The 25,729-nt window shown below is 36.9% G+C and overlaps 1 protein-coding gene across 2 annotated transcripts in view; it reads left to right on the top strand.

The window, feature by feature from the left end:
• Nucleotides 1–587: 587 nt before the first annotated feature.
• The window catches only part of LOC104884476 (chloride channel protein CLC-d), a 29,655-nt gene continuing 4,513 nt past the window's right edge, over nt 588–25,729 (top strand). For both annotated transcript variants that reach the window (XM_010669128.4, XM_010669127.4), the window contains exons 1-19: nt 588–1,061; nt 1,153–1,225; nt 2,411–2,632; nt 2,717–2,763; nt 2,873–2,971; nt 14,086–14,160; nt 16,232–16,320; nt 16,446–16,586; nt 16,673–16,743; nt 16,844–16,923; nt 17,031–17,168; nt 21,776–21,835; nt 21,945–22,019; nt 23,093–23,244; nt 24,767–24,902; nt 24,993–25,124; nt 25,252–25,329; nt 25,412–25,467; nt 25,583–25,669. In XM_010669128.4, the coding sequence (XP_010667430.1) occupies nt 885–1,061; nt 1,153–1,225; nt 2,411–2,632; nt 2,717–2,763; nt 2,873–2,971; nt 14,086–14,160; nt 16,232–16,320; nt 16,446–16,586; nt 16,673–16,743; nt 16,844–16,923; nt 17,031–17,168; nt 21,776–21,835; nt 21,945–22,019; nt 23,093–23,244; nt 24,767–24,902; nt 24,993–25,124; nt 25,252–25,329; nt 25,412–25,467; nt 25,583–25,669 (1,988 nt within the window). In that variant the 5' untranslated portion in view covers nt 588–884. The remainder of the gene's footprint in view (nt 1,062–1,152; nt 1,226–2,410; nt 2,633–2,716; nt 2,764–2,872; nt 2,972–14,085; nt 14,161–16,231; nt 16,321–16,445; nt 16,587–16,672; nt 16,744–16,843; nt 16,924–17,030; nt 17,169–21,775; nt 21,836–21,944; nt 22,020–23,092; nt 23,245–24,766; nt 24,903–24,992; nt 25,125–25,251; nt 25,330–25,411; nt 25,468–25,582; nt 25,670–25,729) is intronic.

The raw sequence follows: 25,729 nt of genomic DNA, 5'->3' as shown, positions 1-25,729 counted from the left end.
CAACATTAAATGACAGTTTTTATTTTTTGTTAAAAAGAAAAAAACAATGCAAGTGTTTCTCAATAAAAATAATTTTTTTATTCAAATAAAACAAGATTCCATTTAACCTTAATTCCCGCGCAAAAACAGAATCAGGACTTATATTATGGGACGGAGGGAGTAGTAAAATATAATTTAACACTCAAATAATAATAATTAACACGCGAAAATTTCAGAGAAATTTTGGGTGTTACACTACTAATTTTTTTCTTTCTTACTTTATTAACAAAATAAAATAAATAAAATAATCCTTTTGGTTTTGCTTCTACCAAGATTTGAACCTTGGTCACCTTGGTCTCCCATGTGAAAAATAAGAAGTCATACCATTAAACTCAAAGATCCTTGATAAATAAATAAGAGTTTGTCTTGTAAAAAATCGCCTATTTTTAAATTAAAATTAGATAATGATAAGCCTAATATTAAAAATAAAATTAGCCCAACGATAACTAGTTTAATGTGTTTCAGTGATTAGTTATATTAAAATTAAACTATCTCTTTTAACAATTTTTAAATAAAATAAAATTGCGGTCATCATTTCCAACCAACATACACATAAAGCGTACACCCCAAGTCCCCAACCCACAGAGCTAGGAGAAAGTGAGAAAGAGAGAGAGATCGCTTGCGAATTGCGGCTAAAACAGCTTCTTCAGCTCTCGATTTCTCTACTAATCACACTATCACCCGTCCTAATTTAATTCCAAAATCGCAAATGCAATTTCAGTATTGAACAATCCCAACTCTTCCGATCTCTGATCCCTCATCTTCAATGATGAATCATAGATCAATTACACTAATTTGAAGAGAAAATCTAAAATCTTAGGGTTTCCAGAAGAATTAGGGAAAAAATGTTGTCGAATCATTTCCAGAATGGTATGGAAACTGCTAGATTAGTCTGGTCTCGTTTGCCGAACTCAGAAGAAGGTGAATTAGATGAAGTTGGAATTTCCAAGAAGAGTGATTATAGTGGCGTCGAAAGCCTTGATTATGAAGTCATTGAAAATTACGCTTATCGAGAAGAACAGGTTCTCTACTTCAATTCTCATCAGTTTCTTTTTTTCTAAAATTGTCATGAAACTTTCCTAATTTTGTCCATGGCGATTCTTATTTTTGCAGGAAAAGAGAGGGAGGTTTTTTGTTGGTTATCAAGTGTCTTTAAAGTGGTTTCTCGCGCTGTTAATTGGCATTGGTGAGTCTGCTTAATATTTTTGTTGATTTTCTTTATCTGTAATTACTTATTTCCTTTATGTTGAAACTGCTATAACGCCCTGTAAATTTATAGAACTGCTATGATTTTTCGTTTTATGAGATTTTGAGCATGTTCTTGTTAGAAAATTGGTTTCGTTTGGGATAAAAGTTGTGAATTTTAGTTATTGCTTGAGTAACTGAGTTATTGAAGTAGCTGTATTGAGTGAGGAGAAAATTTTTAGTATGATTGTTCTAGATTGATGACCCCAAACTTTTTTTTTGCATTGTTAAGGGTGATCAAGGGTGGTTGACGATGTTGGAATGGAATGGAATGAGTGTGTTGCTACTATAATGAAAAAGTTGTTTGGTTGAAAAAGTTCTTCTTCTACCTGTTCATGTTCATCCTCCCCATTTTCTTTTGCCTTTTCTTGCTTCATGGCATTGCATTTTCTTGTTACTTACCATAAAGCAACGCTGAACTTTTTTTTACAAACTCTACTGTGGAGAACATGCCGAGTACAAAGCAAAACAGAGAATAAGATATCATCCTCAAAATTAACAAGAAATCACGCTAATTATGCTATATATGGGAAAGCAATTTTAGGAAAAACACCATTCGGCGGTCCCTAGATCACACTGAACTATGGAAGCTAAAAAGGAGTCTTGAAACACCTACACTTCTATGCCGTTTAGGGGCTTTACCTGGACTAACCAATAAAAGGCCTAGAGCGGGAAGTGATCTTAGAAACCAATCGCGTTCCGGGAAAAGATCTCAATATTGTATTCGTCTAGAAGAAGAACAAAAATTGCGTTCATTAGCCTTATTACCAAAGGTGTGGTCCTAATGCTCCAATGCTCCAATGCTCCAATGCTCCAATGCTCCAGCAAAAGCGTCTAAAACATAGCTGTTAACACACACATTGGAAGCACCTTATGATGTTTTCTCCTCCCCAAAGCAAACTAGCTCTCCTGCATATTACCCAATAAAGATACGTCTGTGTTGGGGATATGTTGTGCCTTGACACCCTTTCTCCAAGCATTTGCAACCCTTTCGTCCAAATCCTGTAATGAGCTACATAGTGTTTACTTGTCTTTGTAATGATCTATATATGGTCTAATGTCTTATATTGAAATCAGGCACTTTATAAATATGTTGATGGTTATGCCTCTTTGTATACATTGTCAGGCACGGGACTTGCTGCGATATTTATAAATATCTCTGTGGAAAACTTTGCCGGATGGAAATTCGCATTGACATTTGCAATAATTCAGAAGTCATATTTTGCTGGGCTATTGATATATGTGTTTTTCAACCTGGCATTAGTATTCTCTTCTGTATATATAGTTACCCATTTTGCACCAGCTGCAGCTGGTTCTGGTATTCCAGAAATTAAGGGCTATTTGAATGGTAAGTAGTTTGTGTCAACTAAGTTCTGTAAAATCCTTCTGGTATCTCATTAAGTTAACACACTATTCTGAATGCTTTTTTCAGGAATAGATGTCCATGGCATACTTTTGTTTAGAACTTTAGTTGGAAAGGTATGAAAGAATTATATACGACTGCCAATTTTCCACATTGTTGTCCAGTGTTAATCTGTTGACCTTTATTCATCATTATCTCTTCTTTTTGTTTTTCTATTGTTTGAAGATCTTTGGAAGCATTGGTTCAGTGGGAGGAGGATTAGCTCTTGGTAAAGAAGGCCCTCTTGTCCACATAGGTGCTTGTATAGCTTCTCTCCTGGGACAAGTATGTGGTACTCGATGTACCTATAATCTTCTTTCTTCTCTATATTACTTATGACACTTGCAACTTAGTTTTTTCAGTACACTTTCTGACTTTTATTAACCTCTAATTGTCTACAATGGGTCCTGGTGTTTATTTATTGATTAGATTTTGAATTTGCTGTGTAAGTGAAGACCTTGATCTTGATGCCTTCTTCTTGGTATAACGTTGCTGGGGACATTAAATTGTGGCGGATTCGTAGAATAGGTTGAAGAGGATCATGTCCAAAATATCATTCAGCTTATTTCCAGATGGAAAACAAAGTGTAATAATCAACATACATGGCAGACCATAAAAAGTAGATTAACGTCAGAATAGAGATTAAGAAAGTGAGAAAGATGATTAAGGAAGAACAAATGATGATATGATTGAATAGATAATTAGATCACCGAGTACAACCTAGTCAGTAGTCACTCTTTCGAGAGGAATGACGCTTTCCCAATGAAACTAACCGACCACATTTTCATCAATATTCAACTTATTTTATCTCTCCCTTATCTATTCTATTTATAGAGTTTCTTCCCTTCTAACTTTCTAACCTGTTTTTCAGGTTTAACCAATAACAAAAAATGTGCATTACCAAAAGGGCCTCTTCCCCTTACAATACTCACCGCCCAAACTTTCACCTTGTCCTTAGGGTGGATAGAAATTTGTAAATGATTCTCGTCGTTGGTAGCAGTGGTTACTAGTTACTACCATCTTTAGAAAATTGACCAAGTTGTCGTTTAAGCTCCACATGTTTTTGATCGAGTGAAGTGGGTAGAAGTCAAATTGAGAAGGGAAGTTTGCGAATTGTGGGGAACCGAAGGGAAATTTGGTGGAAAGGCTTTGATGAGATTAGTAAACAAGTGGCTGGGTGGAATAGTGAGTTGCTGGTTAGAGAAACCTGGATGAAGAATTCAGTTAGAAGCCTTTGGGTTTATGACCAGAATAAGCAACTCTGGTCCAGACTTATATCTCTTAATAGGGGTGAAGTAAAGAGAAAAGAAAGTTGGAATAAATGGGTTTTAAAATCTGGGTAAAAAACCAAGTGGAGCTGTGGGTGTAAGTGTTGAATAATAGGGGTTGAAGAATTGGGTGGGGTAATTTGGTTTAAAATTAAGTTGGTCAGATTTGAGCACTTCCTCGTTGTACTCAAGTGGGCTGTAGTTTTTGGGCTAAAGAAATTACGGGGTTTTGTTGTAAAAGATTGGTCAAAAAATAAAAAATGAGTGGGGCTTAGTGGCGGGGTTTGAAATTGATGCTAGAGAACCGAGCTTAACATGTAAAAGCCCATGACCGCCTCATGAGTTGAAAGATAGGGGGTTTGAATCGATGGGCCCAACTCCATACCATGCCAGATTCATAAACGTAGAACTAGGTTTCCGAAAAAATTGGAACAAGGCACGTGCCTTGCCTAATTATGTTGTCATCTTTTATGGTTTTGAGAAGAACACACTTACTTCCCTCTTTTAGATTTTTTCCCATTGTGGAGCTTCTCCCCTGGACACATCCTAATAACCTCTGCTTTCTTACGCCGGCAAGGTCACCGGTTTTTGCTTTGGCCGGACCACTGAGATCACCCATAAAGTTTGGTCCACTACCTGACCCACTGCCTCCAACACCACCACGCACGAACAAGCTTGAACCTTCCATGAGGCTTGTTGGTGAGGATTTCAGATCCACCACCACATCGATCGCCGTGCTAAGCTACGCTGACTTCCATATGTTCCCAAGAAGTTATGAGCAACACCACTAAAGCTAGCTACTGTAGGATCTAGGGGTGCTTATCGAACGAGCCGAGCCCAAATAACACGGGGCACAGCTCGAGCTCGTTTAACTTTTCATGGGTTTGGCTCGTGAGCCCGATGAGCTTGGGGGAGCCGAGCTTGGCCTTAGGTCGTGATTAGTTTTTGCTGCTCGAGCTCGGCTCGTGAGCTCGATTAGGCTCGAGCTCGTTTTGAGGCTCGAGTCGAACTCGGGTTCGATTATGGGCTCGAGCTCGATTATGGGCACTTAATATAATTTTTAATATATATAAATAATTTTTTAATATAAAATATTTTTTTAGTATGAAATAATAATCGAGATGTTCACGAGCTTTTCAAGCTAGTCACAACGAGCCGAGCTATGATCGAGCTTTGACCGAGTCGAGCTGACTTATTGTTCGCGAGCTTGTCAGGCTCATTATCACCTAGTAGGATCCACCTACTTCTAAATGATTGGGTGCGATACTACCCCCTGTGGTAACCAAACTTTCGACGTTGACGCCAAAGAAACTTGTACCACCGTGGCACCCCCACCTTCTTCAACAGTGAAGAGGCCTTAACCATCACCGAAACCACTACCTCCCGTGCCCCCTCCTTTGAACAATATAGTTGGTCTGTTGACTATATTACTCGACTTACCACTTAATATACCACCACATAAACCACGTCGACGTCCAGCAATACCTCACCTTTCATCAGCTTCACCAACGTCATATCAAAAAAAATTTCTTGGAAGACCACCGTCATTATATATCCCGGGATCAGATGTCTTACTCGCAAAAAACCACTCCTTTTTCTGCGATGCAATTCCTTTCTGGAGGATTGAAGGTCTTATTTCACCATCTTCTTCTCTTCCACCTTTGGATCCTTGTGGTTGTCTTCATCCTCCATCTGGTTCGAATAAGATTCAACTCCAATTTTGTTGGAGCCAAAGAGTTACTGATTATTTTCTGGAGGTCGTTTTGGAGGTCTTATTGAGATTTCTTAAAACCCTTTCTGATTATTTCATTCAATCTTCAGCGAATTTCTTTGTCTCCTTATTAGCAAACTCCATTGCTTTTTTTTTGGGGACTAAAACTGAAAATCAGTGGGCTAATCTCCCAAAATTACTGCTGTGGTACCATTTGTAATGAATCGACATACCTGGGACCATAAACAGTAGACTAATGGCAGAAAATAGAGATGATGGAAGTGAGAAAGATGATTAAGTTGGAACAAGTAAAAATATGATTGAATTGATGATTAAATACAACCTAGCAACTCTTTCGAGAGGAATGACACTCTCCCAATGAAACTAACTGATCACTTTTCACCAGTATTAAACCTATCTTATCTCTCCCTAATTTATTTTATTTATGGAGTTTCTTCCCTTCTAACCTTCTCACTTATTCCTCAAGCTAACCAATAACAAACTAATGTGCATTACCAAAAGTGCCCCTTTCCCCTAGGCCAATCTATAACATGGTGGTGGTATCCAATCAAATTTAATTTACCGGCCAAAAATCAATGCTGCATAGCCTTAATTACCGAATGCAAATTGTTTAGGAACTAGGCCTAAAGGGTTGGTTTGGTGCAATTGGGGATACCAGTGGTTACTTACCTATTGTTATGGGGTTGAGGGTAAGGGGTTTTTTTGTGTGAACAAAATATTACCCAGTTCTTTGTTGAAGTAGTTTAATCTAGCCAACACCTAACATATGTTGGTCTTTGCTAGTTGCCATGTTTTTCCCAAAGTTAAGCTTATGTGCTCCGGCGAGACTTTAGTAGGAATTTTTCACACATAAGGTACATTCATCCGGGTTTGGAGTTTTTTTCAATTCATACCATATGTGTGCTTAGTGTGCTTAGTCTGCTTAAGCAATTTTCTACTGCTACCTAATGTTTTCTGAAGTAAGATGTGAATCTAAAAACACCCTTCCAAGAGTTGGACGATGTTTTAAACTCAAGAACAAGAACACTCACATCGATTATAGGATAAATGACCAAATCAGAAGACAAACTCAGTGATTTGGGATCTTAGGCTAGAGACAAGACTCACTCAATCTCCCATAATCTTATCACTCAAGACTCACTCAAAGTAATAAGGGCTAGTTTCAAACTTGAGACAAACTCAAAGCTAAAAACTGAAAACACAAAGGTTTTTACTTCAAACTGGTTCCTGTTACAATGTATCCTGAGCATACAACACTAGGAGTCATGAATACACATTTCTCAAGCTTGCCATACAACTTCATCTCCCTTAATTTTTGAAACAACCTCCTCAAATGAATTACATGATCTTCACTGTTTTTACTATACACAAGTATGTCATTTAAGTAAACAACAATAAAATCATTAAGGAAAGGACGGACGACTTCATTCATCAACCGCATCAAGGAGCTTGGGGCTTTGCAAAGCCCAAATGGCATAACTAACCCCTCATATAACCCTTGCTTTGTTTTGAAAGCCGTTTTCCACTCATCTCCCTCCCTTATTCTCATTTGATGGTATACACTCCTTAAGTCTAGTTTGGAAAAGACTAAGGAACCAAATAAAAAGGCTCTACTTTGAAAAGTACTCCCTTTAGAGTTGAAAGGAGTACATTTTGAAGTACCCTTGAAAGAAGAAGAAGTTTTGGGCTTCTCTTTCTCCTTTTCCTCCTTAGCTTGTGCCTCATATTTCAAAGCAAGTTTACAAACATCACTAAAAGTAGCATAGTGAGTCACTTCTACTTTCTTACTTATCTCTTTGGACAAACCTTTAACAAATCGAGCAATTTTAAAGGTTTCCTTTTCTTGCAAATCACAAATCAAGCACAAATTTTCAAACTCTTTCATGTACTCTTCCACACTCATGTTATTTTCTTGGGAAAAGTGGGTAAGTTTTAGGTACTATTCTTGCTCATACTCCTTACTAACCCATTTATCCCTCATCTTTTTTTTCAACTTAACCCATGAGTCTATCTTTTCTTTTCTCTCTCTCCTTCTATTTGACTTGAGGTTTTCATACCACAAGGCAGCAAGTTTAGTGAGGTTTAATAAGACAACAAGTTTAAACCTTTTCCTATCATCATACCCCTTATAATAAAAAACGGTTTTAATTTGCCTCATCCAATCAAGAAAAGCCTCACTATCATGTCCCCCATCAAATTGAGGCATCTCAATTTTCAAACCCCTATCTTCATCAAAGTTTCTAGGTGTGTTAACCTCACCATCCTCATTTTCAAGAAAATTCAGTAATCTACTTGATTGCGTCAACATTTCGGACATAGCATCAAGTTGAGGCATCTCAATTTTCAAACCCCTATCTTCATCAAAGTTTCTAGGCGTGTTAACCTCACCATCCTCATTTTCAAGAAAATTCAGTAATCTACTTGATTGCGTCAACATTTCGGACATAGCATCTAACCTAGTCTTTTGTTGAGCCTTATCTTCATCATTTGCTTATGGTTTTCTCTCTAAGTTTTCTAACATCTCAATACTTACTTGTAACATCCTAGCAAGATCACCATCCGCCATGATTTCACTATTTTTGCTAGACTATTACAAATACAAGACGCAAACTGTCGTAAACTTGAACAATAAAACGAAATTGTAAATGGCCTTGAGACTTTCAAAGGGTTAAAAATTAATAAAATTCAGGAAATTTCAAGCGGAATAAAAAAAAAAGAAACTCCTGAAAAGCTTTCCGGATGAAGGAGGAATCGTCGTTTGAAGTTCTGTGTGCCAGATTTGCTCCGTTTTGGCGTAGTTGCGAAAAACGTGCCCAATTTAATATCTAAAAAATTTACAAAAATTTGAACAATTCTGTGAGTATTTTAGACAAAAGGTTATGTAGAATAAAAAAGAATCAACCAATTTGGACTCTTGAAGATGGAGAAATCGTCCTTCAAAGTCGGATGAAAACCTGGTTGAATTCTGGCAGTTTCGTTTCTTCTCCAAAACTCGAGTTTTCCGTTAAATTTCTTCGGCAAGGTTCTGATACCAGATGATGTGAATTTAAAAACACCCTTCTAGGTCGATGTTTTATACTCAAGAACAAGAACACTCACAAGAACACTTTGTAACTCACGATTATAGGATAAATGACCAAATCACAAGACAAACTCAATGATTTGGGATCTAAGGCTAGAGACAAGACTCACTCAATCTCCCGTAATCTTATCACTCAAGACTCACTCAAAGTAATAAGGGTTAGTTTCAAACTTGAGACAAGCTCAAAGCTAAAAATCGAAAACACAAAAGTTTTTACTTCAAACTCAAAAACTGATCTTCTTATAGCTTAAGCTCTCCTTATATAGGAAATAGGAGCAGCTAAATGAAGTTCCAAACACACAAATAGAAATCAATCCTAAGCTACGGTTTTAGGAGCTCCAAATGCTCCTTGATTTACGCCCCTAGTAACTCCACTTCAATGAGGCTGTTACAAGGAGGTTACAAGTTACAACAACATTTCTTAACCCTAATCAGATGCTTAGACTTTCCCTAATAATCATCAAACCACACGCCTAACATTAGCTTTATTTGACGAGTAAGCTCATGATTTATTACAACTAAAAAAAAAAAAAAAGATTAAATAGGAATCCAAACAAAACTTGGACTTCCTTTACAGTCATGCTTGAAACCTAAACAAAACTTGGGCTCTTCAAAATGTGTTGCACGCCTCAATTCACCATCCAAGTTAAAGAAGTAACAAACTCGGGCTTAAGAACAAATGGAGTGAAGCCAAGAGCTTCTAAAACAAGTGCAACTGGTTCATGAACTAAAGAGCCTTTAAGTGGGCTTGACTTTGGATCACCTTCTTCTTTTCCCGTGCCTCTAATGAAATTGGTATGGTACACCACTTTGCTTCCGATAAAAGTTATTATCTAATATCGATGAAGCGAAGAAACAAAATGCGTTTGGCACAAAATCGTGTTGAGTGGAAAAAGCCATATCATAAAAGGGTCAGCCACTTGTAAAAGATCCATTTGACTTTGGGTGCGTTCTCTTCAACTTATTCGCCCTGAATTTATCTGAACTGAACTTATTGAACCTGAAGTAAACTGATTGGAACTTATCAAACCTGATTGAATCTGATTCAACTTATTGGACATGATTGAACCTGATTGGAACTTATTGGACCTGATTGAAACTTATTGACTTAATTGAAATTTATTAGACCTTATTGACCCTGATTGAAACTTATTAGACCTTATTGGACATGATTGAAACTTATTAGACCTTGTTGGACCTGATTGAAACTTATTTGACCTTATTAGACAAAAAAATTGATGAGTAATGACATAAATATTACCCCTAACATAAATACTACCCCTCATAATTTATCATGAAGTAATAATTATTAAAATTCGTCCTTTAAAAAAATAATTAATATTAATTATCTCTTATGATAAATAATTTAACAAAAAAATTTTACTCCGATGAAGAAAGATACTTCGGTGATGATAATGAAGCAATCAATTGATAACATTTATATTGTTATTAGTAACAAAAACATGTTATCTTTAGTTATTTAAAGACAAAATGCAAAATATTGTAATTATAATGATTATTATTGTTAACCTTATATAACCATGATTATAATATTTTTTAATAATAATATAATCAGCTAATAGTAATATGAATAATCAAATAATAGACAATAATACAAGTATAATACTATACATTGTGGTACTTTAATAATAACATGATCAGCTAATAGTAATATGAATAATAAAATAATATACAATAATACAAATATTTAATTAAATAATAGACAATAATACAAATATTTAATAAAATAATAGACAATAATACAAGTGTAATACTATATAATAATTATGGTACTTTAATTAAAATCTAATAATAACATAATCAGCTAATAGTGATATGAATAATAATAAATAATAGACAATAATACAAATGTTTATTGAACATTAAATATTTGGACCTTATTGGACCTGATTAGACCTGATTATAACTTATTAGACCTGATTGGAATTTATTGGACCTTATTAGACCTGATTGGAACTTATTTCACCTGATTAGAACTTATTGCCCTGATTGGACCTGGTTGCAACTTATCTGAACTTATTGGACGTGAAACTTAATTTTTTAAGTTGAAGAGAACGCACCCTTGGAGTGAACCTCAAAAATCATTACTCTAGGGAAACTTCCGGTACTTATAACATTCACCTATACCATTATTACAACATAGTCACTATAAGAGCATGTTTCGCTGTACATTTTTTGGGCTCCAACCTCCAAGAAATGAAATTAATCATCTATTCACTTTCTTTCTGTTTGGTTCAACCTCTCCTTAATCCATTACCATTATTTGGTGGTAATAGACTCCCCCAGTTGTTAGTTTCCCTTCCCTATTTTCAGGCGGCGATGGCTACCATTCCTTCTTTTCCATGGTTGAACCAAACATCCAATGATGGTAATAATTTTTGTTATCATTCCTCTTCTCTATTTGATTTCATTCCTTTTTCCATCCCATTGCTTGAAACAAAAAAAGACTTAATTGCAAAGCTTATGACTTTAAGACCAATGACAATAAGAAGTAAAACATTTGGAGAAATTACAAACTATTCGAGCACAATTTTCTGACTTATAAAGTCTTCTTGATATTGCATCACTAATTGCAATTTTTTACCTTTCACCATTTATTTGACCCTTTCCATTGTTGCACTATTAAAACAAAGCTTTTAGTGTTTATTCACTTCAATTCTGCATTGTGTCGTGCTTGTGGTAACACGTCAAAGATAATACCTAAACTACCAATATTAGTTAAGTAAAGGGTTAAACCTACTTCTGGGTTTTTTTTGGAGGATTAGAAACTAAGATATAAAATCTAAAATAACAAGAAAATCAATAACTCAAATTAACCTAATAGAATGAGGGAAATAAACTAAAGATAAAGGAACTAGGGGATCAGGCTGATTCACAAACAATTGATCCAAATATCCAAAATCAAGCCAAGGGGAAATATATAGGGGATTTCACAAGGGGAAAGATCATTCACATAGGAACCCTAATTACTCTCTCGAGCTAATTAAAGGAGCTCAATTGGTCAATTATGATATTCTCACGGCATGAGCAACTAATCTAGCAATTTCAAGAATAAGATGATTGATCAAGCTTCCCTAGATTAAGAAATACTTATTCTCATGGAAATCCTAGTTAGTAACCAAACTTAGTCCCTAGCTTCATTTCTCGATTCTTCACTAGTGGTTCCTAATATACAAGCTAGATTCAGGATCTAAGGACCAAATGGAAGCTACATCCCTTACCCTAGTAGGTAACTACTCACCAATCATGTTGAGAAATCAAATAAAAATTTCAAGAAATTTCATCGTCATAACAATGGGGGAAAAGAAAAAAGGGAAATCAATAAACTAATAAAACAATATCTTATTAAAGCAAAAAAGATGGATGAAATGAAATAATTATGAAATACCACCTTTTAATCTTCATAGAATCTGAAAATGGAGTTCAAAAGCTCAAGCTCAACTTTCTCTTTCCCAAAGTTATAAGAATTTGAAATGCTAAATCAAATAAAATCTCACTTAATTATAATTTAATGTAGCTTTTTCCTAAAATGACACAGATTTGTCTTGAATGGTGCTAAAATAAACTAAATATAATTACAAATAAACCCAGTACAAAAAGAGGATTGTCAAAAAATAAACAGACCCAGGGGAGTAGGCTTGGGCCGGGCGCTCGGGTTGAGAGTGACCCGGGCAAGTCAGACCAACAGAAGTGAAATTTCAACTTTTCACAAATCAACTTGGGCGGGTCAGACTGGCAGTTCATCTTCAAATGGCCATATCTCACTCTTTTTTTCATCGAAATTGGGCTTGTGACCTCGTTGAAAAGCTATCGAGCCAAGCTTTCACTGAATCAATCAGAATTGTTTTGTGTGCTAAAAGTTATGTCCATTTGAAGTTGACCTTGTGCGTAAACCCTTCCAACACTTTTCTATTTTGCCGCCATTAACTCTTTTATGCTCTGTGATGCTTCCTTGACCTTCCTCTTTGATTCCTTATGTACGGAGTTATGTAAGATCCTCCGAGCATTCTCCTGAGCCTTGAAATGAGACAAAAAAACCCAAAGAAAGAGCATACAAGGAGGAGAAATGCACAATTCAAGCAATGAGCTAATTAACAAAACTAAACTAACTCAAAAGCCCTAAAATACTAACTAAAAACCACTAATAAGTAACAAAATAAACAAGGGATCACATTGCCATATCAGGTACACTAGGTTTGAGGGTTGATGAGGTCTAATCACTAATCAGGGATGTGTATAAACATAAGGTGATTGAAAGGTTGATCACTCAGGTCTAATAAGCACAATTCAAATAAGCTCAAGTAAATTGAATGTTTACCACAAGGTCGCAACAGTGATAATGCACACAGCTTTTCAAAGTTTGTCATTATGGATCTCTTGTCGCACCATAGCCATGTTCTCCTTAAGTCAGAAACAGATAACCTTGCCTGCAACCACAATTTTACACCTACTGATAGTTAAAGAAATGAGATTGCCTCAGGCTCAGAATTACACGTATGATACTGACTTACTGAGTCATCACTAGCACCAATTTTAGCTAGGAGCTCCTTGGTTCACAACCTTCCTAGCATGGCTAATTAGCAAATAAAATAAGGTTTAGAATCTTCATTTTATATCATCCCCATTCCATGCAGAGTATCTCAATGGGCCTATAACCTCTCTATGGTTTAGTTATGATTTGGAGCATGTAACTAGACACTATCGATACGGAAGCAAAGTTGTCTCACTTTGCATCTTGTTTTCTATTACTACTGGAAGCAAAGTTGTTTTCTATTACTGCAGGTGGATAATAACTTCACCAGTGCTAGCCTTCTAAATTTACATGATCCACTTATCTACAACTTTTTTTTATATGAAGACATTTTGTAGTACTATAAATAAACAATATGAAGATAGTACTTGAGGAATCGATTCCGTTTCCATGTAATAAATGGCACAATGTATATGGGTGGTGTTTAGGATGCCAATGGATTTAGCTTCCAATCCAGACCCATTTGGACCTAATGCATTATAGTGGTTCTAGGTTTGGTCTTCTTACACTCATTGTGATCTAGGTGTGCTCAAAGCAGGTGTAGGTAATATCTTTAGACCTTTGCAACCCATAGAAGTGTTGACTTTTTTCTTTAATTAGAAAAAGAACATATCAATAAAATAATCTGAGAACTCTATACAATAAAGTAAAGCCTTAGCAATACTTTCTTCTTTTGAAGTTGTATCTATGCTTCTATGGTATGTTGTGATTTGTGTTTTCTAAAAGCCTTGTATTTATCACTAAAATTTGCATGTGTGATTTCAGGGTGGATCTACAAAATACCATATAAGTTCAAGATGGCTTCAAGGTTTTAATAGTGATCGAGATCGCCGTGATCTTGTAAGTATATCGACTATGTATTATCTTCAATATAATGGCCTCTTACTTCCTTGAATCATCTAAGTAACATGAGATTGACCTGTGACTCTCTCTCTCTCTCTCTCTCTCTCTCTCTCTTTGTGTGATACTTTTACTATTAAAACTACGACTTATTCTTGCTCAGAAGAACACTTTAGTCATAGCTTCACTTGGGTTAAAAGATCCTTGATGTCTCCCCTATCAACATAACAGTCCCATAACTTTATGTGGTAGTTGGTACAAGGGTATGACTTTTTTGGTCTTATGGTGTCAAGATTGACGGTTTATGTGGTGGGAACATGTGTAGAGAGACAGGAGAGAAGGGAGGAGAAGAGTCATGGGAGTACATCAATTGAGACTAATATAATGGCTCCCAAGTGGTTAGTGTCTAAATATGTTGAAGGTACTTGAATTAAGGCTAGTAACAATGAACTCAAAGCTTCAAGCTAAGAGAGGGAAATAAGAAAGGGCGAGTAGGCAGCCACTTATGAGTTATGAAGCAATAAAAATCGACACCAAATATGAGAATTGTGCTACAGATGTATCTTTAGCTGTCACTTATCTGCAGATATGTAGGCATTTGGAACTTGCCTATCATCACTTATGAAATATGAGGGTAGTTTTGGTGGACGTGTGCCATACCAGGTACGATACCAATATAGAAGGGGTATAGGCTGGTTACGTCATGGGGACATTCCAACAAGTGGGTATGAATGGAAAATTTGGGGGATGGCTGGAGTTATTCTGACAACGCTTTGATGGTGGAAATCGGTTGGACACTCTTTTCAGGGTGCTTTGGCTGTGCAGTTAGTAGTGGCCTGGCAGGAATAGAGTTGTGAAGGTGGTTTGTTGAGTGGATTCGGGTTTTTAAGGTTGATCTGACTCATCTGAGCTCATGGTAGTGGTGGGGGTTATGTTGTTTTGTTGGCAGTCTGGTTTTGGGGTTTTAAGGGCTACTACTTCAATTGCAGGTTAGAGGTGAGGGTGTGAGGGCTTGGTGGTGGTTTAGGGTTAGGGGGTGAGGGTGGTTAAGAATCATATTAGAGGAGCTTTTAGGAAGTCGCAAAAGAAAAGAATCCTGACTAAAGATCAGTTGAAGGGGAATTAGGGTTTTTGTTTCCCCTTGAAACCCGTTAATCAAACAGCCCCTTAATTTCGGTTGAGATCAGTTGGGTTTCGGTTATCATGAGGTCTCAGTAGCTTTGCATCCGTTTTGGTTCAATTCATGTTATTTCAATTTGAATTTAGGTCTCAGTTTGGCTCATCGGTCGAGGTAGTTGTGGACTGAGGATTGAGCACAGGAGGCTAATGAGAACTGACCACATTGATGTAGGGTATCCTCCTTTACTCAATAGAGGTTGCTTATCCTTTATTTAACCAGAAAAGTGGAAAACGTTACACAGCAAGTTCTTGCACCCACTCATTAGTTGGCAATTCTTCGCAATTTTTTTTCTCTATGTTGTCGAGCTGGTTTTCTTGGTAAGTTAAATAAAAAGGCATCAACCTATGGCTACTGCTCTAAATTTAAACTCATGAAAATGAAGCGGGGAAGGAGCTTTGATCAAAGGGCCATTACTTGATTGGCTTTGGCAGTGTACTTATATGATAATATGTCTTGACAGCTCCATGTTTTAGGCAACTTTTATAATAAATTTAACTTCAGATATGATGCAATCTTTCAGTAATAAATAGCAAAGAGAAAGAAGAAAGCTTGTCTTGCAGCTTTTCCTCGATTTTGTTGGTATATGGTACATATTGGTTGATAATTAATTATGTAGTGTAATAATTCACTCTCTAGATGAAATTTCCTATGCCCTTGTCCAAAATGAAACTTGATTTGGAAGGTTATTGACGTTATGTAAGCCTTATTTTTTTTCGGGTTTTAGTGCTCTATTTAAATTGTATTTTATTTAATTTTTATCCCACTTTACTAGGGATCTTTCCTGTTTCCTTGCTGCTTAGAATAATTGTTTTTGGGAGTGTTACTGTTCTTACTTTTTGAAGTTTATTTATTGAATCATCCTTATTCTTTTCCATGTCATATTTTGAAAAGGTCACATGTGGCTGTGCAGCTGGGGTTGCAGCTGCTTTCAGAGCTCCTGTTGGTGGTGTCTTATTTGCACTTGAGGAGGTTACATCATGGTAAATAATCTTCTTATCTCCAGATATAATTACATATTTGCATCAGTATATAAAGCATATACCAAACATTATATGTGAAGCTCTTAATACTCCATATTTACCGGACTTTGTATGCTTTCTTGAAGGTGGAGAAGTCAGCTTATGTGGCGTGTCTTTTTTACTTCTGCTGTTGTTGCGGTTGTTGTACGGACTGCAATGGCATGGTGTAGGAGTGGAAAATGTGGACATTTTGGTGCTGGTGGTTTTATCATATGGGACATATCAGAGTTAGAACCTTAACTTTTCTCAATTATTTGGGTTATCAGTTGTTTCTTTTATCTACTCTAGTTTCTAATTAAGCCAATTTTGTTAGTGGTCAAGAGGATTACTCGTTTGTAGAGTTATTGCCAATGGCAATTATTGGGGTGATAGGTGGTCTTCTTGGTGAGTATATGTGTGTTATTTTATTCTATCCTATTTGTTCCATATTCTGTATGTCAGGATCTCTTCTCTTCATCAAATGACAACTTCTGAAATTTCACAGGGGCATTATTTAATCAACTTACACGTTATATTACTTACTGGCGTCGCAATTATTTGCACAAGAAAGGGGCACGAGTTAAAGTATGTTATTGTTAATCCGTATGAGTTTTTATGTGTTCTATCTGGGTGATCCTTGCTCACATTCTGTTTAAGTTGATTTCTGATATTGATAATCTTTTCATCAACAGATGATTGAAGTTTGCCTTATATCAATAATTACTTCTGCAATTTCTTTTGGGTTACCACTACTAAGGAAATGCAGCCCCTGCCCTGCATCTGAAGTTGATTGTCCCAATCCCCCAGGGATGTATGGAAATTATGTAAATGTAAGTATTGTTGGTCTTTCGGAATCTTCAATCTTGGTCTTTGTGCAAGTCCTTGAAAGATGCCAATTTGTTGAGCTTATCTTTTGAAATATCATTTGCAACTAAACTTTATCTGTAAGACTTATGTGTTTCTATGGGCTCATAGTGACATCTTTACCTATTGAAATATCCTTGAAACATGAGTTTCTATGGGCTCATAGTGACATCTTTACCTATTGATTTTATGATGGATGCATCTAGTATTCACTATTCTTTGTTGGTTTGAACACTTCTTGCTAACATGTGATAACTGCAATTGTAGGAATTGTACTGTAAACATAAGCTTTTTCTGTTGTTTGGATGCTCGTAGTGTTACATAAAATAAGAGTAAATTGATTGTGCATACTAGTGAGTGGGTAAAATATCACTTTTTTCTTTTCTTTCTGGGTTTGTCGGATACTCTGATGAATCAAAGGTGAGGAGAGGAATCACCATCGACGGAGAATAACAAGGGTGTGGAAGATTTCTATCGGTGTCGTTTCTTTATTGAACTGAAAGAGGATATAAAATACCCTTTACATCTCCCTACCCAATATTTGCAACCATCAGCTCCTCTCTTCTCATTCTCCTATTCTCTTTTCTTACATTAGGGCACGCCTCGTATCCATTTAACAATTAAGAGGGCATAATTTAGGAGGTTGATTATTACACAGAAGTATTTTAGGGATGAAATTTGTCATTTTATGTAGTTTGGGATCATTCATAGGGTACAAAGAGCTCCAATCATTGCTCCCTCCTTCTCTTCCTTCCTTTGTCTTCTGGTCGCAACAAAGCAGAACTTATTTGCTGGAGACAGAGGGCTTTCGAGGAGGTGGGCCAGAGGCAGTATCAACTTTTTCTAGAGAAAGAGAGGGTAATTATTACCCTAGGGGGGATGTCGGTAATTATTACCCTCATTTTGGGAGTAATGGGTTCCCCTTTGTAATTATCACCCTCAAACCATACCCAGAAAGATTCCAGAATTTATCACCCATGAATCTTTCCCCTCCTATCTCCCTTGATCCAGGCGTGCCCTTAGGGATGAAACAATCTCCTCCTCCTCCTCCTATCTCCTTGAATCCCTCATTGTTGAGGATGTGGTTGATTGTTCTTTGGTTGTTGGGTGATGCCTCTACTTTCATTTTCCCGCCTCCCCCCCTCCCCCCTCCCCCCAGGTTTCACTTACCCTTTCTTTGACTCATTATTGAACATCTCTTTAACCACCACTTAACCAAACCACCACTTGACCACCCAACCACCACCATCTCCCACACGACCACCATAACCCGACCCGACCACCGCAATCTGATTTGATCCCTCCACCCCAATGCTCCCCATTCAAGCCACCAACCATCACCTAAACCACCACTCGCCTCACAAGGCACAAACCTTAGGAGAAAAAAGGAAGAACTACGCAGTGGCAGCGACAGGAAGAGAAGGGGCAGATGGCGTAGGGAAGGGGAGGGGGAGAAACTACGCGCAGGGGAAGGGGAGAAGGCCACGACAGGCTAAGAAGGGGGGAAGGGGAGAAGGCCACGACAGGCTAAGAAGGGGGGAAGGGGGATGGGCAACGATGCAACGATGTACTAGGGTAGGGAGAGGCGGCGGGGAAAAGAACAAGAGAGGGAGGAGTGGTGGTGCTCTAGTGGAATAATGGTAAGAGAAGGAATAAATAGGAATGATATTTACCAACCAAACAACACTTTAAACTCTCTCGTTTCGTTACCGAACGATTGTTCTGTAACGGAATTTGGATTTGCCGTTTCGAGAATTCCCATTATGGAATGCCATAAAAAAATCACATACTTCTCGCTGTGTTCCTCGTTCCGCAACGCGAACTCGCCGTTACATTAGTTCTTTTCAAATATTGGCCAAAAATATTTCATGATTTAATTGTATAGCTAATGTAACATGATATTCTAATAGATTTGATTATATTATGTTGTAATTATGCTTCATAAACTAAAACAAAGCAAATAAGGTAAGAACATATTTATGTGAATTTTTTAAATAAATTTCACGCCGCGTCGGCCGCAAAACGTTCTATTTCCCCATTACAAGCCGTTTGCACGACGACGCGACCGTTCTTGCGAACGTGAACTCGTAACCGTGTTTTTTCCCCGTGATGTCAAGTAAATAGATGGCTTATGTTGGTGCGAAACAGGCTCCAAAACTTCTGAAATCCCGTAATATCTGGAATCAGGGAAGAAAAACTCGGCCGTTTCGTTCTAGAACGGGCACTTTGTAACGGGTTTGAGAGTTGCCGTTCCAAGAAAACCCGTTTTAGAACGGTGGAAGGAAATTCACCCCAAACTCGACCGTTCTGCCGTTATGTAATGGATTACTGGCGTTCTAGAACAATTTCTTGGCTACTATATGTTAAAATGCGAGGGAAAGAAGGAAAAATGAGAACAAAAGCATAAATCTGACTAAAATTTCTCGAAGTAAATCTTACCAGGCTTCTTCATGCTCTAATTCGATACAAAACCCTCAAGTAATTTCATTTAATTACTTCAAATTGCAGTGTAAAATGAAACCCTAACTTTAAAGAAACCCTAATTTTTAAAGAAACCCTAATATGCGTATGGGAGGTAAATTATGGGCCATGCTTCACCGGTCACGACAGAAAATGCCGGCGATATACCTTCGGATGCTTTTGGCATCATAGCCGCCGATGGATGGCGATCGTTGTTGAAGGAGGTTAGTTCTCTTTTATGGATTTGATGATTCTTCTTTTCTCTCTCTTCTTTTTTCTTCTCTTTTTCATTTTATTTTGTGACTCTTAGTCACGTGAGAAGTGAGAAGTGAGAACTGAGAAAAATATCTTGCTCGTTCTTTGTCTTCTTTTCTTCCTTTTTTTATTTTTTATTCCCTTTTTCTTTTTTGTCCCCTATTTTTATTCTCTTTTTCTTTTTATTCCCACACTTAGTCACACCTTTACTATTGCACCAAAAAAAAACATGAGTAATTTCCATCTAAAGTACCCCAAATGTTGTATTGATAACGAAACAAAGTTAAAACGCTGCCTATGTTAATTTGTTCACAAAACTCACGCCGCTACCGCCGCGAAACGTTCTATTTGGCCGTTACGGGCCGTTCCCGCGAAAACACGACCGTTACCGCGAACGCGACCACGTTTTTTTTCCTTGCCTGGAATGATAGAAGTACCCCTGATAACACAGGAAAGTACATCAGACATCACAATTGCACTCTTGGATGTAAGTCGCATGATATCACAATACGTATATCTTAGATCCTCTTTTTCTACTTTCTCTCTCTAGAAAGTACGGGTGATCTAACTTGACCATTGAAGCAGATTTCAAGGGATTTGACAAACTCTTCTTTTGCAGGAGTCACTCATTTTTTACGGGCAGTTTAACTCTCTGAGCTCCTTGAAATACTCTCTACAAATCGTTTTTGCAAAAAATACCTCTCTTTCACGTTTTATCTGCTTCATTGATTGAGTTATTCTTCAAGTTCCATCAAAATCTAAGTTGTCTTCATTTATTTTTGAATGTGTCACTTTAAGTTTTATCCGACGAGATTCTTCAAAGAAACACCCACATTTTCTTTTTCCTTTATATCCAAGCTTGAGGGGAAGAGTTTCAAACTTGGGACCAACTGATGTATGAACTGTTTGATTATTAGTAATTTAACTGTGTTTGATTATATTTTATGTTTTACATGCTTTTTCCATGGTTTCTGGTCCAGGTGATCAGTCCTTATTTTTTCATGCTATCATTCAATATCTCTGTTTTCTATTAAAATCCTTTCTAAAAAATGCTTAAAAAATGTTTTAGGTTTGAGGTGGTGTGGCAAGGAGTTTTGTGAATGAGATAAGGCAGAAGTGCTGGAACTAAATATACGCTGAATTGTGAAAGGCTGATTAAATTGTGAAATTTTGTTCACAAACCACATTAGAAACCTTAAGTGATAACTCTTTGAAAAACAGCCCCTTTTGACCCAATCAACCTAAGGTCCATTAAGTAAACAGACACCTTCCCTTCACTTTCATGGATGGTAATTGAGGTGAGTGAACCAGCAACTATAATATAAATATGACCCTTGATGTCTAAGCTAATTTCTCTAAATCTTGACAGGTAGTTTGGAGAGTTCCTAGTGTATCTAACTGCTAACCTAAAGATAGGTTGTAGAGGAGCTATGTTACTCAAACTTAGCTACTAGTGTTAGTGCAGCAGGTTTAAACTGCCATTTTACATAAGTTTTGGATTTGCCTCTTGTCTTAAATGAAGCATCAAATGGCCATATCCATGTTGGGAGTGTTGAGATATCAGTTCTTAAGGTGAATGAAATAAGCTGAATAACTTCACAAACTAGAGGAGACCATCATGATTTAGTATAGGGGTGATTTGATTGCTTCGTTAAGGGAGCTATGAATAGGAATTAGGATGACCTTTCTAATGGTGATGCATTTTTATAAGGCGAGGATTAACCATAGGAGAAATGCTAAGGCTAGAATGATGGTATCAAGTCCACAATTATAAACTGTCTCAGCATTAGTTGTGATGATATATTTCTGAAATTTTTCCTTGGTTCACATACAGTCTTGTTTTGTTTGTCACTTGCAGTTTTACTGTCGTAATGACAAGGAATACAATGACCTAGCTACCATTTTTTTTAACACTCAGGTGATTACTATGTGAAAGTCTTCATGCTCTCACTTTATTGCTTTCTATCTTCATTAATTTAGTTCAAATTTCATGAAAGGTTCCAACAAAATTTTGGTTTTCCATGCAGGATGATGCCATAAGAAATTTATTTAGTGCCAAAACGATTCATGAGTATAGTGCTCAAAGCTTGTTGACTTTCTTGGTACGTCATGTTTTTGTTTATGTTTTTAACCTTCATATATCTTTAGCTCAATGACTTGACTTCATTTAGATAGTGTTTAGCATTCGTGCTGCTAATTTCCTTAGCTTGAAGCTGACAGGGAAAGGGTGTTTTCAAATTCAGTGTTTTATATCTTTTAAGCTTCGAATTAGAGAACTCTTATGGGGGGCATTTTCCTAATCTATTGCAATGCATTTCAAAGTGTTGGTACTTAAGAAGGTCCATTTAACTTGTTTGAAGTGCAGTGTAGAGTTACAAACTAAAGACAGGTTGGCTCATTCTTAAGATCAGTCTGCTAAGCAAGTGGTAAGGAAAATAAATAATAGCCCTTTTCCACTTTAGAAACAAGGCTGTTACCTCATGTAAATTATATGCAAGCTATATGACGAGGTTTGTGCTAAAGTGAGTTCTAAAATAACTGCAACTGCATGTTGTCTATTATAGAATAGAATCTGGTGAGTAGGAAATGTCCCACAAGGGATGCTGGCTGTTGAATCTTCACTTCTATATGAGCAAGCATATGATATGCACGAAACAAAGACAAATATGGTCTGAAATAACATAGCATCTGGACATTTACCACAGTTGTGCAATTAGCTTTACGAAATATGGGCCTTTTGTTGATGAGCGGATTCAACTTTAGGTGACTGTATCATCTTTCAGGTATCTAGATGTGTCCCCCCGAGTCCCGACCCTTCTCTTTGACGTCCTTTTTTATGGAAAAAGACTTACGGGGATCTTTCACCCACAAAATATTTTTGAATATGGGGGAGTGGGGGGACTGACTCTATAATGATTTTTCTTTTGAATGTATGCTCCCGTATTCTAATACGTATTCATGAATAGCATATATGTCTTTAATGACTAGAGCATTATGGAGCCGGAGTTGTAAATAAGGAACAAGTTACCTCTATACGTGGCTGAGAACAACAAAGAACAAAAGAAGTCTTTACTTATTAGCTGGGACGGCTAAGATGAAGATAACGTTTTTTATATCAAGTTAGTTCATAGTTCCGTTGCCTTTGGGAATTGATTGATTTTCTTGTGCTTTGCAGGTTATGTTCTATAGTCTGGCAGTGGTCACATTTGGAACAGCTGTACCTGCTGGTCAGTTTGTTCCTGGAATCATGATAGGATCAACTTATGGTCGCCTTGTTGGCATGTTTGTTGTCAGCTTCTACAAAAAGCCAAATATCGAGGAGGGAACGTGAGTAATCATTCTCTCTGTGTTGCTTCTACCTTTCTATCTGGATAAACAGAATTCATGCTCCCATAGTCCCATGTCATATCATTAGATTTGCTTAGAACATGTGAAGTAGCCAATGGTCATTGCATATCTAAATATTGGTATTGGTTCAATATAACATAGAAAGTAGCGCATATATTTCTTGTTGAACAGAAAAGGGGTATAAATTGTCTTTTAAATATCCATAGTTAAAACAAATGGTAAGAGTTGAACAACTTTTCTATAGCTAATATAAAATATTTAATGCTGTGGTGGCCGTGTCCCGTCTTTATGTCCAAATCTCGAATAGAGTGCCTGTGCCAACCCTCTCACGTGGAGTTTAGGTAACGTAGCTATTGGGGTCATTGTTTGGGAACTATGGAGCTAACAGCAGTCTTAGCAATGGCATTTCTGAAGATGGAAATAATCTGATGCTTGATCAGACCTTGAAATTGTTTTACGCTGCTCATAACCAAACCTGAATCTTATTAGAATTATCTGTTTTGCTTTGTTTTGGGCTTACTGAATAATCAAGTGTAACAAAACTGTTACCACATCAGCAACTTCTTTTGTGGTGATTCCTCCTTATCCTAGATATCTTGCTAGCTGTATGGATTACTCATGAGTGTTGGGTCTTGGCAGCCTCGTACCCGTAAAGATGATGGTCATATCATACTTTACGCTGCAGATGTAGTTTCCGTATGACTTTTATATATAAAACGATTATCAAATTTTCCTGTTACACTCGATAGCCAGTATAACATTCTTGATTTGATGAATATTATTTCAGGAATTTCTGTAGGCCTCAATTAATGGACTTCAGACATTACATTTTGTCAAATGTTCCATTGAAAGAATCGAAAGAATCACTCCGTTTCAGCTTTAGATTAAAGTAAACAATATCAATATTTGCTTTTGTGCCATGGAGTCTTAGTGTTATTAGTGGTTTTCCAATCATGTCTAATGATCACAATGTCTAACCTCATGGCAGGAAAGCTCTGTAAACGTTTCATCCCTATCTAATTATTTAGAGTGAGCATAGGTAATGACTAGGCTGATTGATTTTGTTTATGCTTCCCACTGACCGTTTAGGCAAATAGGCAATGGTGGTAATGACAGAAAGTCTCATCCCCTTATCCATGTTAATGTTTCTTCATCCTCACATCTCGTTTTCATTATAAATTTTTACTACCATCCATGACTACTATATGGAGGTTGTATTGACTTGAGTGGTAATGAAAATTTATGAAGAAAATAACATGTTTGGAATGAAATTTTATTACCACAGGCAGTGACACGAGATTTTCTTTACACAAATACATATGATTCTATTACTACTTACTACCGCCGTTAGTTTATTTGGAAGAATGTTTTTAGTCTATCTGAGAGATTTCTTGTGAATATTCTTCTCTGATTACTTTTGATGAGGAATTATATTTGCCCATGACTGTATTTGGTTCCTTTAATGCAGCTTTTCTAAGGCATTATGATTTTGTGGTTACAGATATGCTCTTCTGGGTGCTGCTTCGTTTTTGGGAGGCTCAATGCGTGTGACAGTCTCCCTTTGCGTTATTATGGTTGAAATTTCGAATAATTTGAAGTTTCTTCCTCTTATCATGCTAGTTCTTCTTATATCAAAAGTATGGTTTTCTGGTTGATGGAGTTTGTGTGCTGGACAAAAATTTTCTCATTGTAACTCGAAACACTGAATATTCTGGAATGCTTTCCAGGCTGTTGGTGATGCTTTTAACGATGGCTTATATGAAGAGCAGGCTCGGTTGAGGGGTATCCCTTTGCTTGAGTCCAGACCTAAATATCAAATGCGGAGTATGACTGCACAAGAGGGTAGGCGGAGTCGAAAGGTCAGTCTTGAATAAGCATTGTGCCCACCTAACTCTCCGTTTTAACTGAGTAGTACGAGTTATGCATAGGTTTTGACTTTTGGGTGACTTCATGCTTATTTAATGCTTTAGCGTTTTCTTCTTGAAGGTCATCAGTCTTCCCCGTGTTATCAAGATTTCAGATATGGTTTCTATTCTGAGAAGCAATAAGCACAATGGCTTTCCGGTGAGTCGACTAAGTTTTTATATCTAGCATATTTATAAATAAGCGGCCTACTTATTCATTTGAGTTTGACCCTACCAATCAGGTGATAGATCACACAAGGAGTGGGGAGACACTTGTCATAGGATTGATGCTTCGCAGGTATGAAAAGGGACACACTTGTTCTTACTTATGGTTTCTCATTTAATTTGTTGGTAGTTGTAATTTTTTTAAAATAAAGTCAGAACTCAGAACTGATATGATGTGTCAAATACAGTCATCTATTGGTGCTTCTTCAATCCAAGGTGGATTTCCAACATAGCTCCTTGCCCAGTGATTCAAGAGGTGGATCCTTCCCAATAAGGCAAGTCATAGTCTCCTGTTTAGTCTTTGATATTATTCTATGTAACTGATGAATTGATGA

The sequence above is a fragment of the Beta vulgaris genome, chromosome 3 (genome assembly GCF_026745355.1).
Source record: "Beta vulgaris subsp. vulgaris cultivar EL10 chromosome 3, EL10.2, whole genome shotgun sequence".
NCBI lineage: Eukaryota > Viridiplantae > Streptophyta > Magnoliopsida > Caryophyllales > Amaranthaceae > Beta > Beta vulgaris.
The sequence above is the reverse complement of the archived record's forward strand: the minus strand, read 5'-3'. Positions and strand labels throughout refer to the sequence as shown.